Raw genomic sequence first — 19,824 nt, 5'->3', positions numbered from 1 at the left:
TCTGCTGCAACAGGAGCCAAGGAAGTTATTGTCTGTGGACTGGCTCTGCTCATAGAGGCAATTTTCCACTGATGGCTCAGATTTCTGATGCACAAGTTTTGGGTCTTTTGCAATTAACTTCTTAGAAGATGGATCCGATGAGGATTTCAGTACCAACAACACATTATGACATTTAGTCTTGTCCACAAATTCATTTGACACCAAAGCTGGTCTATGCTCTCCCTCATAGACAACCATACTGTCCAATTGCTGGCCTCCTGAAGGAGTAAGGCTTGTACTCTGTTCTCTGTCTCTCCTTTCGTGCTCTCAGGATAAAGGTGCTGCAGATGAAACACCTGGAGGGTGAATGTCCTTCTCTGAGGCAGGTAAGAGAGCATGTTTGTGCATCCAACACTGGAAAAAGCAAAGAGCAAGAGGCGCAGCATTTGAAGCCTAGTTTTCTGATCTTCAGATCCACCATGAGGTCTTAGTCCAGAGTTGAAGCTTATTAATGTTACGCAATCTATAATAAAAACTAAGTTACTAAGCTAATAAAACCCTATACTAAGTAAGTGCTTAACAGTAACTATTTAAAAAACAGTAGAAGTTGTCTAAAAAACAGAATGTTGAAACTATCTTTCGCACTATGTAGAAGAAGGATTTGGAGCCAAGGTCCGGAGTCATTCCTAATCCATCACAAGTTGACAAGTGGAAGAAACTGAAATAGCTGGAGAGCCATGCCCTCCCTTTTATAGCCAACAGGAAGGGGCACGTGAGCATTCCAACAGGCACTGCTGGTCAGATTACAACACCTGAGTTGCACACAGCATCTCATGAGTGGGAATACGCAGAAGCCACTCAAAGGAGAATTTAGAGTATTCAGAGAAACAACCATCTCCTTTGTTATTCTAAATTCCTACAGTAAGCTAAGATTGTGTACATATAGTTTCAAGCAGTTTTCAAAGGATATCTATGACATGAGCGTAAGACACCAGGACTCAACACAAGTAACAATGATTGATAAATAATACCAGAAAATTATTCTATTTTTGTACAGTATATTACTTTCTTTTGGAAGGTATACATACATTCAGAATGATATGCTTTCATGGCACTATTAAATCTATAACAAAATATGCTAAACATCTCTGTACAGTTAAAATATATTTGTTACGGTTATGCCATTGTGATTGCCAAGAGACACCAAAAAATTTTAAAAGGATAGCGAAATGTTAAATGAATGGAGTATACGTTTCAAAACCCAGTGAGAACACTTTCAAGGAAGAAACCTAAGCAGAAAGCTGAAAGATTTACCATTCTTTAAGACAGACCACATGGCTGCTCTGGAAAATTTACAACCTCAACAAGAAGTAAACTTGTATTTTCAAAGGATTATTGCCATGACAGACCAAAACAGCACTAAATGCTTTGCAATGTAGCAGTTACAGTCAGGGCTAGCTTTAAGATTTTGGAGAAGACAAGCAAGATGATTATTAGGGTTATTTTCAACACCAATACCAGCCTCATCTGCTGCAGAAGTGCAGCCCACCTATTTGAGTAGTTTTCAACATCTGAAGATTTTTTTAAATAATTCTTCAAAAGCATCTGCTGGAGAGATGCATATGCACATACTGGTGAATTTTAGGTTATTTTCTTTACCTTCTCACCAAGTCTACGGAATCCAGAGTGAAGAATGATATTAACACTCAAAATGGCCACCCTCATACACTCAGACTTCAAGGTCAGAAGGGACCATCGTGATCTAGTCTGACCTCCTGCACATTGCAGGCCACGGAACCTCACCCTCTCCTATAATAGACCCTTAACCTCTGGCTGAGTTACTGAAGTCCTCAAATCATAGTTTCAAGACTTCAAGTTACAGAGAATTCATCATTTACACTAGTTTAAACCTTCAAGTTACCCCATGCCCCAGGCTACAGAAGGAGGTGAAAAACCCCTACAGTCTCTGCCAATCTGATCTGGAAGGAAATTCCTTCCTGACCCCAAATATGATGATCAGTTAGATCCTGAGCATGTGGGCAAGACCCACCAGGCAGATACCTGGAAAAGAATTCTCTGTACTAACTCAGAGCCCTCCCTATCTAGTGTCCTGTCTCCAGCCATTGGGGATTTTTGCTACAGGCAGTCGCCAATGGGCCACACACCTTTGTAGGCAGTTGTGTCATACCATCCCCTCCATAAACGTATCAAGCTCAGTCTTAAAGCCAGTTAGGTTTTTTGCCGCCACTGCTCCCCTTGGGAGCCTGCTCCCGAACTTCACTCCTCTGATGGTTAGAAACCTTCACCTAATTTCAAACCTAAATTTGTTGATGGCCAATTTATATACATTTGTTCTGGAGTCCACACTGATGTTTAACTTAAGATTCTCTCTCTCCCTGGTATTTATCCCTCATGTATTTATACAGAGTAATCATATTGCCCTTCAGCCTTCTATCGGTTAGGCTAAACATGCCAAGCTCTTTGAGTGTCTCTCATAAGATAGGTTTTCCATTCCTCAGATCATTCTAGTAGCCCTTCTCTGCACCTGTTCCAGTTTCAATTCATCTTTCTTAAACATCGGAGACGAGAATTGCACACAGTATTCCAGATGAGGTCTCACCAGTGCCTTGTATAATGGTACTAACACTTCCCTGTCTCTACTGGAAATACCTCACTTGATATATCCTAGGACTGCATTAGCCTTTTTCACAGCCTCACCACATTGATGGCTCACAGAAATGCTATCAACCTATATACCCAGGTCTTTCTCTCTCTCTGTCGCTTGCAACTGATAAGTCCCCAGCTTATAGCAAAAACTGTTAGTCCCTAAATGCATTTTCATCCCTTTTCTATTACTCCAGTTTACAAAGTCATCCAGATTCTTGTCTGTTATTCCAATCCTCCTCTGTATTGGCAATACCTCCCAACTTTGTGTCATCTGCAAATTTTATTAGCACACACTTTTTGTGCCAATAAATAAGATTGGCTCCAACACCAATCCGAGGAACTCCATTAGTAACCTCCCACCAGCTTGACATTTCACTTTTCAGTATGACCCACTGTAGTCTCCCCTTTAACCAGTTCCTTATCCACCTTTTAATTCTCATATTAATACCCATCTTCTCCAATTTAACTAATAATTTCCCATATGGAACTGTATCAAATGCCTTACTGGAATCACCTGACATTTCTTTCAAACTTAAGATGATACGGGACACAGATAAGACAATCAGATAAAGGAGAATATGTAACATTAACTAACCTAAACATTTATGCACATCTGTCTCCTCTTCTTCCCTCATTTTCTCTACCTTGTTTTCCAACTTTATCATTTTCTTCCCCTCCCTGCCATCTGACCATTTTTCTTATTCTTCTTTCTCTTTTAGCTCATCAATCTTCTCTCCTCTTCCTTTGTGAAATCCTTCCTTTGCTCTCCTCTAAATTATTTTTGAATCACCTCTCTTGTTCTCTTCCACATACTGTATTGTTCCTTTTCTATTTGCTCCTCTTTACACTTGATTTCTGCCCTCTTTGATACTTCTATATTTCACAACTTCTCCTCCTTCCCCTATCCAGTGTCAAGGTCTCCTATGGTACTTCCTTTCTACTCTTACATGGGTTCATCCTTCCTCTCTCACGTACAGTCTCTCCTGTCTTCCTCCATTTGTGAGAGATTACTATAAAGTATCCCAGTTATTTGCTATCTGCTAGGGACACATCCAGAAGCCCAGTGTCCAGTACTAAGGTGCTCCTAAGTTCCACAAAGAAAGGCATGGTACTTGGCTGTAGCAGTCCCCACATCATCATGACCTTCCATCCCTACCTGGCTTTACTGCTTCTGAGGGTGTGGGGGATTAAGGTCAGGTTCCTTGACCCTTGGGCTTCTCTGATGTGCCAGCAAGGGAGCTCAGAGCTCCACCACTATTGCTAGGGATTGCCCTGATAATTCCACAGAGAGGCAAACAGTCTGAAAAAAGTTCACAACAGACCTTAAAGCTGTTGGGAACTACTTGAGTAGTCCCCCTTCCAGCCTCACAACCCAGGGGAACCCATGTTTGCAGGCCTCACAGACCAGTCCTGCACGACTGTAAAAGAACAAGGTGTAGGAACAACTGAATAAGCTACAAACTGGTATTTTTGTGGAGAGAAGGGAGAAGCATGGGAGACTCAATGAAGCTTTTCACCTTGATGACTCTGTAACCAGTTAACATTATAACTGCAATTGTTTTGAACACTAAAAATAGCCAAAAGTATTGTTGGCATTTAGAAGTTACAAAAATTGACGTTTCACATTTGCAGGCTCCAAAGGCAGACCTTGCCTTTGGTTGTATTCTTCCTTCTGCAAATTTACCGCGAGCATACTTCTCAGCAAGACAATGTATGAAAAAGTGTATTTTGTGCAACAGACTAACTGTGGGATTCATTCCTTTACAATTAGTGATGCTCCTCAAAATGAAGTAGAAAAGAAAGTAGAACATGAGACCACAATACAACTAATAGAACAATGCATTTTTACTGACTGACATTTATGGGTGGCTGCTACTGTACCTATTTCAAAAAAATACCCTCAATACAATTTAGTTAACACTAAAATTATTGGTCCAACATCAGAGAGAGCTGTAATTTCTTCATTTAAGTGTCCATTATTACTGTTAATGCTTTTGTTATTTTAAAATTCAGCTCATCTGTTATATGAACAAGAAATGGTGACATTAAATGTATGGTTTATAATTGTTGTCTATTTTAGTTCGTCAGCAAAAACATTTCTGTAGAAGGAGTTTACACGCTGTAATGGCTGTGGCAAATGTAAAGACACAAATATAATATAGAGCTCTATTGCAGAAAGGAATTACCGTATATACTCGTTCATTAGCCCATTCGTTTATAAGCCAACCCCCCAAGATAGTTAGGTCAAAATACAAAAACTGTATGACCCTTTCATAAGCCGACCCTATATTTCAGGGGTTGGCAAACTTTAGCTCCTGGCCCATCAGGGTAAGCCATTGACGGGTCAGGACGCTTTGTTTACCTGGAGTGTTCACAGGCACGGAGCCCCTTAGGTACCAGTGGCCGCGGTTTGCCTTTCCCAGCCAATGGGAGCTGCGGGAAGCTGGGAACGGCGAACCATGGCCACAGGAAGCTGAGGGGCTCCATGCCTGCAGGCGCTCCAGGTAAACAAAATGACAATGTATTAGATATTCAATTCAGTGATTCCACAGAGTTTAAAATCATCAAATTTTGGTGTAGACCCGTTTATAAGCCGACCCCCACTCTTTGATGCATCACTTTTTTACCAAAAATATTCAGCTTATGAACGAGTATATACGGTAATCAGCATTTTGGAAGAGATAGGTGTGCTATGTTCTTTAAGATCTTAAATAAAAGTAAAACTTTCATTTAAAAGTAAAGTACTTTTAAAATAAAAGTGAAATAGTCTGTTAAGTATTGAAAATACAGGAAGTGAGAGAAACACTTACCAAAATCATAACCTTCTGGAATCACATTGCGGCAGGCAACTCCATGCTTTAAATTATTCTATTTATAAAAAAAAAAATTAAAAAAGTTTGAGAGCTTCATTTTCACTTCATGACAAACATTTTTATATAACAAAGGATAAAAAAAAATATTTTCGTAAATGTGCTTAGAAGAAATAGTACCTCTGAAACCAGAATATATTTTAAAACAAGTCTGTCTGCCCTCAATTTAAATCTATAAAAAACTTTTAAGGATGTAAGATTTTAACAACCATGTAATGAGTGAACAACAACAAACACTCCATCATACAGAATGCACTGGTAATTTTAAGTGACCTGGGATAGATTGAGAAGAATAAGTTATGCCACAACATATTTGTAAAAAGAACAGGAGTACTTGTAGCACCTTAGGGTACATCTACACTACCCGCTGGATCGGCGGGTAGTAATCGATCTATTGGGATCGATTTTTCGCATCTAGTGTAGACACGATAATCGATCCCCGATTGCTCTGCCGTCAACTCCGGAACTCCACCGCAGGGAGAGGTGGAAGCGGAGTCAACGGGGGAGTGGCAGCGGTCGACTCGACGCTGTCCTCACGGCCAGGTAAATTGACCGAAGATACGCCGACTTCAGCTATGCTATTCATGTAGCTGAAGTTGCGTATCTTAGGTCAACACCCCTCCTACCCCCCACCCCCAGTGTAGACCTAGCCTTAGAGACTAACAAATTTATTTGAGCATAAGCTTTTGTGGGCTACAGCCCACTTCATCAGATGCACAGTATGGAACATATAGTCAGAAGATATATATACATGCAGAGAACATGAGAAGGTAGAAGTTCCATACCAACTATAAGAGGCTAATTGATTAAGATGAGCTGCTAATAGCAGGAGAAAAAAAACTTTTGTAGTGATAATCAAGATGGCCGATTCCAGACAGTTGACAAGAAGGTGTGAGGATACTTAACATGGAGAAATAGATTCAATTTGTGTAATCACCCAGCCATTCCCAATCTCTATTCAACTGTCTGGAATGGGCCATCTTGATTATCACTATGGAAGTTTTTTTCTCCTGCTATTAGCAGCTCATCTTAATCAATTGGCCTCTTAGAGTTGGTACGGCAACTTCCACCTTTTCATGTTCTCTATATGTATATATATATATATTCTGACTATATGTTCTATTCTATGCATCTGATGAAGTGGGCTGTAGACCATGAAAGCTTATGCTCAAATAAATTTGTTAGTCTCTTTTGCAGATACAGACTAACACAGCTGCTACTCTGAAACCTGACAATATATTTGTGTATGCTAATCTAACATTCAGTATTCTTGCAACAGAATAGGTACTAACGTACAACACAATCCTGCAAATGACAAAACTGCCTTTGACTTTACTCCGAGCAGAACTGGATTCCTAATGAATGGGAATTATATTGAACATTTCACAACATGAAACATGGAAGTACTGGATACACTGTCATATTTGACTTACCAAAGATTCATCGTAACCTCCATGGTAGAACATCACAGACTTCACATTCCAGTAAGCAAAAAGGTTATCCAGACGTACGAGCTGAAGACAAAACAGAATGCTTATGAAGTCAAATGCACTGTGATCTCTTTCAGTACTTCCCATTATTTTTAGGTTTGTCATGGATATTAAAAATAGCCAAATGCTCCACAAACAGACATGTACACTCTCTCCCTCCAGTTTTGATTACATAGAAATAGATTATATCTTTTACCTAGCAAGAGCATAAATCCACAGGAGATGGCTCTTATTCTGACAATGTTTTGTTATAATGATAGCATTCACTGCCTATATTTTACCTTATAGAACAACTTGGTAGCTTCATCATGTAAACATGGATTCCAATTTTGATCTGAGGTCTGAAAAGGAAAAAGGTCTAGACTTAGTACAATCAAATCACAGAGTCAAACAGACCATACAACAAAAGAGAAAATACACTATGGGCCTAACTCAACACTCACTGAAGTTAAAGGGCATGGGCGGTCTTTCTGATCTGTTTGTACATCATTTAGTACAATGGGGCCCCTGCCTATGACTGGGATTCTCCAGTACTACAAAAACTACTACTACTACATGAATCTTTCCACTGATTTAAGTAGACCAAGCTTTAAATTTCTTAACTAAAACTATCAGACTACATCTTCTGTAGGTCTATATACCTGCAATGACTGTCATGCTCCACTCATGAACCAGAAATTGGCATGGGTAAGTTTTCTGCAGGGTGACCTCAATTTTTTTTTCTGTTATTCTTTAGGCAGATTCTATGGAAAAAGTACTCAAGGGCTCCTGTTTGTAGTTTTGGTGGTAGCTACATGCAGTAGCTTGAGACCAGTAGAAAGTTTATAGTTTGTTAATAATTCTCCATTTTTATATACAATATGGTGCTAGCTCCAGGAGAGGTGTGCTGTGGGGAACAGCTTATACTCAGTACACAACTAGCATTTTTATCAGCAGATAAAGTGTAATTTTCTACAAAGTTTTTAACATAGTATCCTTAAAAAGTACGTATCTAGAAACAAATATGTATGTTAGCATACAGTATGTTAGCATACTGATTTCACTAAGCACTGCCCTGCATGAAATTAAATTCTATTTACATGGAAACATCACATTTATGATCTACAGAAGCTGCTTAATCAGGGCAGCTCTATAAACAGCCTACCATTCCTGTTAAGTAGCCTCCCAGAACAAAGGCAGCACCTGCCATGAGGGAAGCAACAAACAAACAAATGGAGTGTGTTTGTTTCTCAAGTACTTCAAGTTTACATCCTATTTCAGTATTTGTTATAGTCCTGTTTCAAAACAAAGTAGCTCAAAGTGCACTAAGGAACTGTTAGTGCATGTCAGCAGAGTCCACATGGACAGTTAGTGCACAGCAGACTAATGTGGGGTAGATTTACACCTCACTTGGTGAGAACTAAATGTTCATGTAGACAAACCTCAAGTGTGATTGCCACCTCAACTGTCTGTCCCTCCTCCCCTGAAGAGTGAAGTTGCAGAAGCAGATCATGCACTGGGCTATGATGCGAATCTCTCCCAGGAACCTAACATGGGCATCTGTCTTGGGAAATATAACTGAACCAGGCATGCATCTTTTGAACCTTCTGTGCAGTTCAGGTCCTAACATAAGCCCAGGAAGAAACCCAAGATAACTCTAAACTATGTAACTAACTATAACAAGAAACTGGATGAAAATATGCAATAACTAGTTGGAAGATACATGAGGTACTTCCTTTACCTCTTTGCAGTAGCAAAGAAACTGAGGTGATCAAGAGACATGCTCTCTTACAAAGACAAATGATGTAATCTTAAGTGTGGTATCACTCCTCCATTCCCCAACAAACACATCTTTTCTATGCAGGTTAGTAGTTAGTAGCTTAATACCAGAGATGCCAAATACCATAAGTGGGAAATCACACAGGCACTCAAAAGAGAGGTTATTTCCCTTACAGTAACTGGAGTTCTTTGAGATGCTTTTGCCCACCCAGATCCCAATTAAGTGTGCACCCCATGTGCACGAGCTCACAATCTTTGAGTCAGCAATGTCTGTTGGGGCTGTGCATATGCCCTTTATGCCTTCAGGCCCCTGAACAGGTAGATCAGTCCCAACCACTGCTCAGTTCCTTCACCAATACAGAACGTCCAGGTAAAGGATTCTTCATCAGTGGGGAAGGAGGATGGGTCATGGGATCCCTGTGGAGAAGAGAACCTAGAAGAATCCCAGTTACTATAAGGTAATTAAACTCTCTTCCTCAAGCATTTGTCCTTAGAGATCCCACTGCAAGTGTTTAGCTAGCAGTTACCTCTTAAGGAAGTGTGTGTGTGATAGTCCTACCTCAATAATGACCTGCCAAAATGAGCACCTGGCTTTGGAAGCTGTCACAACGGAGTAGCAACTGGTACATTTAGGACTAGAACTTCAAGTAGCTAGCCTACACAATCTCAGAAATAGGGGCTCCACTACAACAAGGGTTTAACAGAATGGGGAACAAGAGTACAGTAGAACTTTTCCCCACCAAATAAGAAAAGCAGCTGCTAATGAGCCTGGACTCAGTCCCCCTTGGGAGCAAAACAAGGGCACCTCTTGTTTGCATCAGTAGCAAAAAAGACTATGACTTATCCCGTTTCAGGAACACCTGACTCAGAATTTAGTCTTTAAAGTCTCACTCATGGGTTACTAAGCAATTCCTACTGAGATGATATGCCAAATTGTTCTCAGTCCCTGGCAGCTATTAGGCTGACTTGAAAAATGCACCATTCTCACAAAACAATCATTTCCAGACAGAGAAAGATTTTTGCCCCACTTGTCTGTTTATATATTTCATAACCCTCATACTGTTTGTTAGAATCTGGACAGTGATACCTCAAAAAAAGGGGTAGGACAGTCCTGAAAGCTAAACAAATAGCTTGGAGTTTCACACATTTATGAGTAATCAAGATTCCATCCCAGACCACAAGCCCTTTATCTGGAGTTTGTCTAAATGAGCTTCCAGTCCTGCTTAAATGTGTCCATCACAAGAGTCTGATAATGGAGATGAAATAAAACACCCTGACAGACTTGAAGAGGGGATCAATCCACCAACATAGATAGGCCACTGGCAATAATATTTACAGAATCATGGGTAACAGAAGTCATGGGATAAGAGGGAAGGTCCTCTCCTGGATTGGTAACTGGTTAAAAGATAGGAAACAAAAGGTAGGAATAAATGGTCAGTTTTCAGAATGGAAAGCGGTAAACAAGGGTGTCCCCCAGTGGTCTTTACTGAGACCAGTCCTATTCAACATATTAACAAATGATCTGGAAAAAGGGGTAAACAGTGAGGTGGCAGATGATACAAAACTACTCAAGATAGTTAAGTCCCAGGCAGACTGCGAAGAGCTACAAAAGGATCTCTCAAAACTGGGCAACAAAATGGCAGATGAAATTCAATGCTGATAAATGAAAATTACTGCACATTGAAAAACAATCCCAATTATACATATAAAATGAGGGGGTCTAAATTAGCTGTTACCACTCAAGAAAGATCTTAGAGCCATTGTGGATAGTTCTCTGAAAACGTCCACTCAATGTGCAGCAGCAGTCAAAAAAGCAAACAGAATGCTGGGAATAATTAAGAAAGGGATAGATAATAGTACAAAAAATATCATATTGCCTCTATATAAATCCATGGTACGCCTACAGCTTGAATATTGTGTGCAGATGTGGTCGCTCCATCTCAAAAAAGAAATATTGGAATTGGAAAAGGTTCAGAAAAGGGCAACAAAAATTATTAGGGGTATGGAACAGCTTCCGTATGAGGAGAGAATAAGACTGGAACTTTTCAGCTTGGAAAAGAGACGACTAAGAGGGGGATATGATTGAGGTCTATAAAATCATGACTGGTGTGGAGAAAGTAAATAAGGAACTATTATTTACTCCTTCTCATAACACAAGAACTAGGGGTCACCAAATGAAATTAATAGGCAGCAGGTTTAAAACAAACAAAAGGAAGTATTTCTTCACACAATGCACAGTCAACTTGTGGAACTCTTTGCCAGAGGATGTTGTGAAGGCCAAGACTACCAATAGGGTTCAGAAATAGGGTTCAGGTGACAGGGAATGGATCACTTGATGATTACCTGTTCTGTTCATTCCCTCTGGAGCACGTGGCATTGGCCACTGTCGGAAGACAGGATACTGGGCTAGACGGACCTTTGGTCTGACCCAGTATGGCTGTTCGTATGTGCCGGAAGCCTGGAGAAGGGTTAACATAGAGCCCATCTTTAAAAGGAGGAGCAGGGGAAGACCAGCCAGCCTGACTTTGATACCTGGGAAGCTATTAGAGCAATGATTCCCAAACTGTGGGTTGGGACCCCAAAGTGGTTCACAACCCCATTTTAATGGGGTCACCAAGGCTGGAGTTAGACATGCCTGGTCCCGAAGCCTGAGCCCCACCGCCCATAGCTGTAGCCAAAGCCCAAGGGCTTCAGCCCTGGGTGTTGCGGCTCACGTTACAGGCCCCCGGTCAGGGGCTGAAGCCCATGGGCTTTGGCTGTGGCCAATCCCACCTGGAGCAGCAGGGCTTGGGCAGGCGTAGGTTTTGGTCCTCCTTCCCGAGGTTATGTTATAATTTTTGTTGTCAGAGTGGGGGGTCACAGTGCAATGAAATTTGAGAACCCCTGTACTAGCACAATGTATAAAACATTCAATTTGCAAATATCTGGAGATGAAGGGGTAATCACTAGCAGACAGCATGGATTTACTAAGAACAAATCATGTCAAACCAACTTGATTTCCTCCTTTGACAGGGTAACTGGTTTGGTGGATAGAGGGAATCATAGAATCTTAAGACTGGAAGGGACGTCAAGAAGTCATCTAGTCCAGTCCCCTACACTCATAGCAGGATTAAGCATGATCTAGATCATCTGCAATGGGTGTCTGTCTAAACTGCTCTTTAAAAATTTCCAATGATGGCGATTTCACAACCTCCCTGATCAAATTTAGTCCAGTGCTTAACCACCCTGACAGTTAGGAAGTTTTTCTTAATGTCCAACCTAAACCATCCTTGCTGCAATTTAACCCCATTGCTTCTTGTCTGCTCAGAGGTTAAGGAGAAAAAAAATTTCTCCCTCCTCCTTGTAACAATCTTTTATGTACTTGAAAACTTATGTCCCCTTTCAGTCTTCTCTTCTCCAGACTAAACAAATCCCATTTTTTCAATCTTCTCTCATAGGTCATGTTGTCTAAACCTTTAATCAATTTTGTTGCTCTTCTCCAGACTTTCTCCAATTTGTCCGCATCTTTCCTGAAATGTAGTGCCCAGAACTGGACACAAATTCTCCAGTTGAGGACTAATCAGCACACAGTAGAGCAGAAGAATTACTTCTCATGTCTTGCTTACAAGCACTCCCACTAATACATCTCAGAATGATGTTTGCTTTTTTTTTTTTTTTTTTAAACAGAGTTACTCTGTAGACTCATATTTAGCTTGTGATCCACTATGACCCTTAGATCCCTTTCTGCAGTACTCCTTCCTAAGCAGTCACTCTCCATTTTGTATATGTGCAACTGATTGCTCCTTCCTAAGTGGAGTACTTGGCATTTGTCCTTATTGAATTTCACCCTATTTACTTCATACTATTTCTCCAGTTTATCCAGATCATTTTGAATGTTAATCCTACCCTCCAAAGCACTTGCAACCCCTCCCGGCTGGGTATCGCCTGCAAACTTTATGAGTGTACTCCCTATGCCATTGTCTAAATTACTCAAGATATTGAACAGCACCGGATCCGGAACTGATCTCTGCAGGATCCCACTCAATATGCCCTTCCAGTTTGACTGTGAAACACTGAGAACTTCTCTCTGGGAACGGTTTTCCAACCAGTTATGCACCCACCTTATAGTAGCTCCATTTAGGTTGAATTTCCTAGTTTGTTTATGAGGTCATGCGAGATAGTATCAAAAGCCTTACTAAAGTCAAGATATACCAAATCTACCACTTCCCCCCATCCACAAGGCTTGTTACCCTGTCAAAGAACGCTATTAGGTTGGTTTGACACAGTTCGTTCTTGACAAAAGCATGCTGACTGTTACTTATGACCTTATTATCTTCTAAGTGTTAGCAAATTGATTGCTTAATTAGTTGCTTCATTATCTTTCCGAGTACTGAAGTTAAGATGACTGGTCTGTAATTCCCCCAGTTGTCCTTATTTCCCTTTTTATAGACGGGCACTATATTTGCCCTTTTCCAGTCCTCTGGAATCTTTCCCAACTTCCATGCTTTTTCGAAGATAATCACTCATGACTCATATATCTTCTTGGTCAGCTCCTTGAGTATTCTAGGATGTATTTCATCAGGTCCTGGTGACTTGAAGACATCAAACTTATCTGAGTAATTTGTAAATTGTTCTTTTCCTATTTGAGCCTCTGAGCCTACCTCATTTCCACTGGCATTCACTATGTTAGACATCCAATTGGTACTAACCTTTCATAGACTCACAGACTTAAGGTCAGAAGGGACCATTATGGTCATCTAGTCTGACCTCCTGCACAACGCAGGCCACAGAATCTCACCCACCCACTCCTGTAACAAACCCCTAACCTATGTCTGAGTTACTGAAGTTCTCAAATCATTACTATTACTGCAGTTTACAAGGTCATCCAGATCTTCCCGTATGATATCCCAGTCCTTCTCTGCGTCAGCAATACCTCCCAGCTTTGTGTCATCAGCACACTTTATTAGCACATTCCCACTTTTTGTGCCAAGGTCAGTAATAAAAAGATTAAATAAGATTGGTCCCAAAACCAATCCCTGAGGAACTCCACTAGTAACCTCCTTCCAGCCTGAAAGTTCACCTTTCAGTATGACCCACTGTAGTCTCCTCTTTAACCAGTTCCTTATCCATCTTTCAATTTTCATATTGATCCCCATCTTTTCCAATTTAACTAATAATTCCCCATGTGGAACTGTATCAAATGCCTTACTGAAATCGAGGTAAATTAGATCCACTGCGTTTCCTTTGTCTAAAAAATCTGTTACCTTCTCAAAGAAGGAGATCAGGTTGGTTTGGCACGATCTACCTTTTGTAAAACCATGTTGTATTTTGTCCCAATTACCATTGACCTCAATGTCCTTAACTACTTTCTCCTTCAAATTTTTTTCCAAGACCTTGCATACTACAGATGTCAAACTAACAGGCCTATAGTTACTCGGATCACTTTTTTCCCCCCTTTCTTAAAAACAGGAACTATGTTAGCAATTCTCCAATCATACTGTACAACCCGAGTTTACTGATTCATTAAAAATTCTTGCTAATGGGCTTGCAATTTCATGTGCCAGTTCCTTTAATATTTTTGGATCAAGATTATCTGGGCCCCCCGATTTCAACAAAAAAGTAATTTAGCACTTCTGCCATTTCCAAATTTTCTGTTCTCTCTCCCCCTCCCCCATTGAGTAACAGGCCTCCCCTCTTCTTGCATCCTCTTGCGTCTAATGTATTTATAGAATGTTTTCTTGTTAACCCTTTATGTCCCCCGCTAGTTTAATCTCGTTTTGTGCCTCGGCCTTTCTAATTTTGTCCCTACATCAGTGGTTCCCAAAGTTGTTCCACCGCTTGTGCGGGGAAAGCCGGTTTGTTTACCTGCCGCGTCCGCAGGTTCAGCCAATCGCAGATCCCAGTGGCCGCAGTTCACTGCTCCAGGCCAATGGGAGCTGCTGGAAGCAGTGGCCAGTACGCCCCTCGGCCCACACAATGGCAGAACAAGTTTGGGAACCACTGCCCTACATACTTGTGTTACTTGTTTATATTCATCCTTTGTAATCTGATGTAGTTTCCAGCAGTAGGAGAGGTAAGTTGTATACAAGATTCTCCACCCAGAAGAGAAAGGCGTCCCTCAGAGCACAGCACTCCAAATCTCTCCTTGAGCAGAACATCGTACTGACTACAGTGGCAAAGAGATCTGTTTCTGGAAATCCCCAGTTAAGAAATATCTGTCTCAGTATGGATTTCTCTATGTTTCCACTCAGTGAAGCGCCTGTTGAAATAGTCAGCTATGGTGTTTTAATTGTATTTAATTTTAGGTTTCATTAACTGAGGAACAGCATGCAAGTCATGGGAGGTAATAGTTTTAATTGAGTAGGAAGACTACCCAAAGCAGGATATCATGGGCTGTTCAGCAGTTCCATAATTTCATAGCCCCTGTGGAAAGGGGGATTTCAGTCCCCATTGGTGATTTATGTGGAATATACTAGCCCTACTGTCTCTTGTTATGTGGACACATTGTCCTTTTATCATGGGTAGGAAGCGCAGACAGGTGTACCTGATAGCTCTGAGCTCCAGAACATGGATGTGTAAAGAGGACTTTCGGGCAGTCCATCTGTCCTAGTTAGTCCTGGTAATGAGCTCCAAGGAAAGCCGCGTCAGGAACTACTGCGAGACCAAGTGGAGGATAGTTGAATAGGACCCCCAAACACATTTTGCCTCGATTCTTCCACCACTCAAAGGAAACTAGAATATGACAGGGGATCGAGAACAACTGTTTAGACTGTCTTTGTTGGGTGTGTATAAATGGACTTGAACCTGACTTGGAAGAAACGCAGATGCAGTCAAGAATGAAACATGACAAAGGTACACGCTGCCATACGCCCAAGAAATTGCAGGCATGATTTGGCAGTGACTTGAGGACTGATTTGAACCTGTGAGATTTGGGTGCAAGGAGACTCATCTGGCAGATACAGATCACAGTGCCAATCAGATCTGGAAGGAGCAGGTTTGGGTGAGTGGCAAATCTTAGACCTTTTTGGCATATTCTCTGGAATGTGACCAGGGAGAAGCACCATCTGAAGATTTTGGCTCCTTCCTACCACCTCAGACAGGACTGAAGAGAAGACTCAGCTTGTTTTCAAGAAGTATGAGGTCTCCTACAGAAAGGGGGAGCAGGGGCACAACAGAAAAAGTTTGGGGACCGCTGCTATAGAAGAACCTGGGATTGAACTCAAACTGCTAATCCAAGTTAAAATCCAAAATGCCTTGTCTTCACTGCTTTTTTAACTCACATTAAGAACACATCTTTTTTGCAACAAAGACATCCTGAGAAATCAGAGGTGGTGGTGGGAGAGATTTTTTTTTGGCTTGTTTGGAGTTTACACAAAGAGCTGCTAAATGTATCATTTCACTGTTTTCCCAAGCATAGTCCTGTTAGTCTGCCACCCACCCAACAATAGGGGAGAACAATAGGGGTTTTTTGGGTATGGGGTTTCATAAAAGCACAAAAAATGGTAACATTTCTGGGGCAAGGGTGGTACCAGACACTAATTTTAATTCTATTTTCCAAAGTTTGACTGTTTTAGCAGGATTGTGCATCTTTGAATAATGGAAAGGCAAAAAAAGATTATCTAACTGCTATATAAAGAGCTTATGACTGTTCCTCATACAAAAAAAACTGTATAATTGCCATCATTTTAGGGCTCTCTGTAAGCTTTTTTCTTACTTCCCACTGGACTCACTGACTTAGGCAAGAGACCATTCAAGACTTTTTCTCCCTCCTTTCCTCTTCCCTTCCAAAAAAGTTCATCTAGTTACTCATTTTCACCACCTCCCCTCTTTTGGAGTACATTCTGGAATGGTGGCAGCTTCAACACTATCATTTAAAATCTGAGCATCAGACTACAGTATTTAAATTCCAATTATGGTGTGTAAAAAAAAAGTATAAGTTCAGTATCTACTTGGGATATGGTGGTTGCAATTTTGTATGCAATTTAAATGCTAGCATCACATTTTGTAACAATTTGTGTTTGGTGGTACAGTAGTCCTAAGTGAGAAGTGAATTAAAAAGCTCTTCCTCAGTGTTGAAATCTAGGTCTAGGATTGGAACAGTGTATAAAGGGCCCAAGGGTGCGTTTAAACATTCCCAGATGAGTGGGGGGCAGCTATTAACATGGAATATAGATACAAGGCAAACCTCTGGGACAGTTAGAAATGAGTTCTAGAAGCTGTCGGCCTTTGTATTTAGAATACTGGGATACTGACGATTCCTATGATTCATTCTAGCTATTAAAACTAGTAGGGCGATAGGATTTGTCTACACATTGGGGCAATGCACGCTAAAGGGCATTCTAAAACACAAGAACATGTTGCACACTAACTAGCCCACGTAGACACTGCTGACACATACACAGTTCCATAGTGCATATTAACATAGCACTAATTCAACAATAACACACACTGTGATGCTGGCAGACCAGGTGCCAGCTCATGCCAGAGTCCAAGACCAATTCACTTGTGTATTAGTATAGATCAAAGTGATTGTTAAATGTATAAGAGTGTATTTGGAGTTTAAACTTCATGAAAACTAATGGAATGTTACTTGCATTGTTTTCAATTATTTATATCCTGTTATAATGAAGTAGGAAACATTTACATTGTGTGTACCCCTTTAACTAAATAATCCATCAAACAAGAAAGAAGCCTTGTGGAATGCAAATGAAGAACTTCAACAGAAAAGCCCTAATTTCAAAGCAAATGGTCATTGTGTGTGATGATTAGAGGTCAAAGACTAAAAATGCCTTCCTCACTCTCCATAATCAACAAAGAAGTCCACATGGGTAGTGACACTGACATTTTGTTTTCTGTGAGAAGCTGTAAGTCCTACTGGATTCAAGGAAAGATCCTGGATTTCTGGACTATTGGACTCTTACAGGAAGTGTACCAGATGCAAAGTGGAGATCCCCAGAGACTATCTGGGCACCCTGGCAGATTATTATATCACTGACACCATTTGGAATTACAAACTGTGACTCACCTATCTAGAGTACCAATTGATCTGGGGTAAGTGACCGGTCTTTTGGAACAACCTGATGTGGTGTGATTTTTGGTTTAAGTGACCTTGTATCACAAAGTCCAGTTTGTCTGGGTGGCAAGATGAACTGGAGAATTTATGGTGTCTGTTACTCCATGGAAGACTGGTATAGTGATTCAGGAGTTTACATTTGTCACTGGCTTGGTGAAATAGTTATAGAACACACCACCAGCTTGGGGTATCTGTCCTGTTTTCTGATAGTCTGCCCTGAAGTATGCACTCACAGTTGTGAGCCAATCCAAGCAGCGTGACACATACTAGCGAACTTTCAATGCATACCAGCATGGTCTACACCAGAGGTTCTCAAATGTATTCTGCAGAAGTGTGAGAAGGCAGAGTGGAGAGCGGTGGCTACTGGCCAGGCGCCAACATCCGAAAGCAGTGTCGCTGTTACCCCAGAATTTGACATTCCTGAGTATACCCCAGAACTTGACAACACTGCAATCAATCATTTTGTATGTTCAGCCACTGCCAGCTGAAAACCAAATACCACATAGCAAGGAATAATCTTAGGCCTTTGTGGGATAAGGTCAGACAACTGCATATTTGCAGTTTGTTAATCAGAATGGGAGGATGGGATAGAAAGTTATGGAAGAGAGTGAGTGAATAGCGACCTTGGTTTTAGGTGCCCCTGATATATTGGCAAGAAATACTAGAAATGTCTTGAGATAATGAGCAGTTTGCTGAAATTCGGAGAATTGGTGACAAAGTAGAGGTTATTATGCTGACCCACTAGGAGCCATGTGGTTATGTGCTTGTCAGCTATAAAAGACAGGTAAAAATAAATACCTGGGAACAATCCAAGGGAGCTTTTCTTCGCACAAGGCATTGACATCTAAACTCCCCATCAGCTGGACGGAAAGAGGGCCCCTGGAGGCCCGGCTAGTGATCACTAGAAACCATCTCAGACTATGGGTAACTATATCTGGGGCATCCTAAACCTATTAGATAGATGTGTGTGTACTTATCTATATATATAAAACAAATAGTTTTAGATAAGAGCATGCTTCCTTGTATCAATCATTTATCAGATGCGCTGATTTATTCCTAGATTAATATTGTTATTGCTAGATTAATATTCTTTAAAACATGATGAGTGTACTGGATACTTTCAAGTATAAAACTGAATTACCTGCAAACTGAGATTCTGAAGTGAGACCCCAAATGACAGGGGATTATCTCGATTTGTGATCTAATAAGAGGAAAAAATACAGAATACATGAAGAAAAGGAAAAACAGCTTGCACAATTATGCAGTCTTATTTTATGTACTTTGAACTCCAGATTTATATATTTACCAAATGCTCCTCTCTCATATTTATTTTGGTATTTTTTTAGAAATACATAAATCAGTGCTATTTGATTAATTACACAGCATACATCCTTAGAAAAGACACAAAAAACACAGATGAAAACTGCTGGAATGTTAGAAGTTCCCTCATAATGTGGAAAGTAGAAGGAGGGGAAAAGAAACTAACTGGGGGTCATCCATAATAATTGAAAATAATACACAAGAGCCTAATGTTCCATATATACAGAAGTACTTACATCATCTTCATATCGAACATGAATGTTGGAAATTTTCACCTGAAGATTTTTGATGACCTGCGTGACTAATTTTTCTACGAAAGTGTCTTGTTTCTCTTCTTTTCCTTTATCTAAATTGAAGCACAGGTGTTTACATATATTTTTACTCAAATTAAGTATAAGAGATAAATAAAACTGAATGGGAAATCATTCAAATATTATAAATTTTGTAACTGATTAGACTCCAAGAATCAACAATGGTAGGAGCATAATACTTCCTAACTATAAAAGCCACATGCTGAAGTGATTCCATTTACCAGAAGCTGTACTTGCTGCTATACTGTACTGTAGCTGCATTAAACACTACCCTTCAGTTTACTTTCATAATGTTTATATCACTGTCCTCTAGGGCCTCATCCTGCTTAAGTCGCCAGTGATGTAGTAAGGGCCAAATTTTTTAAAGGCATCTGAAA

At 40.5% G+C, this 19,824-nt stretch overlaps 1 protein-coding gene across 2 annotated transcripts in view; it reads right to left on the bottom strand.

Annotated features, from left to right (window-relative positions):
• Nucleotides 1-19,824, bottom strand: part of VPS13A (vacuolar protein sorting 13 homolog A) — a 302,560-nt gene that overhangs the window by 261,336 nt on the left and 21,400 nt on the right. For both annotated transcript variants that reach the window (XM_045020500.1, XM_045020501.1), the window contains exons 6-10: nucleotides 19,373-19,482; nucleotides 18,958-19,017; nucleotides 7,288-7,347; nucleotides 6,950-7,030; nucleotides 5,457-5,514 (exon numbers count right to left, since the gene is read on the bottom strand). In XM_045020500.1, coding sequence (XP_044876435.1) covers nucleotides 5,457-5,514; nucleotides 6,950-7,030; nucleotides 7,288-7,347; nucleotides 18,958-19,017; nucleotides 19,373-19,482 — 369 coding nt within the window. The remainder of the gene's footprint in view (nucleotides 1-5,456; nucleotides 5,515-6,949; nucleotides 7,031-7,287; nucleotides 7,348-18,957; nucleotides 19,018-19,372; nucleotides 19,483-19,824) is intronic.

Source organism: Mauremys mutica, chromosome 6 (assembly GCF_020497125.1).
Source record: "Mauremys mutica isolate MM-2020 ecotype Southern chromosome 6, ASM2049712v1, whole genome shotgun sequence".
Taxonomy (NCBI): Eukaryota; Metazoa; Chordata; order Testudines; family Geoemydidae; genus Mauremys; species Mauremys mutica.
This window is presented reverse-complemented; position numbering and strand designations above follow the sequence as displayed.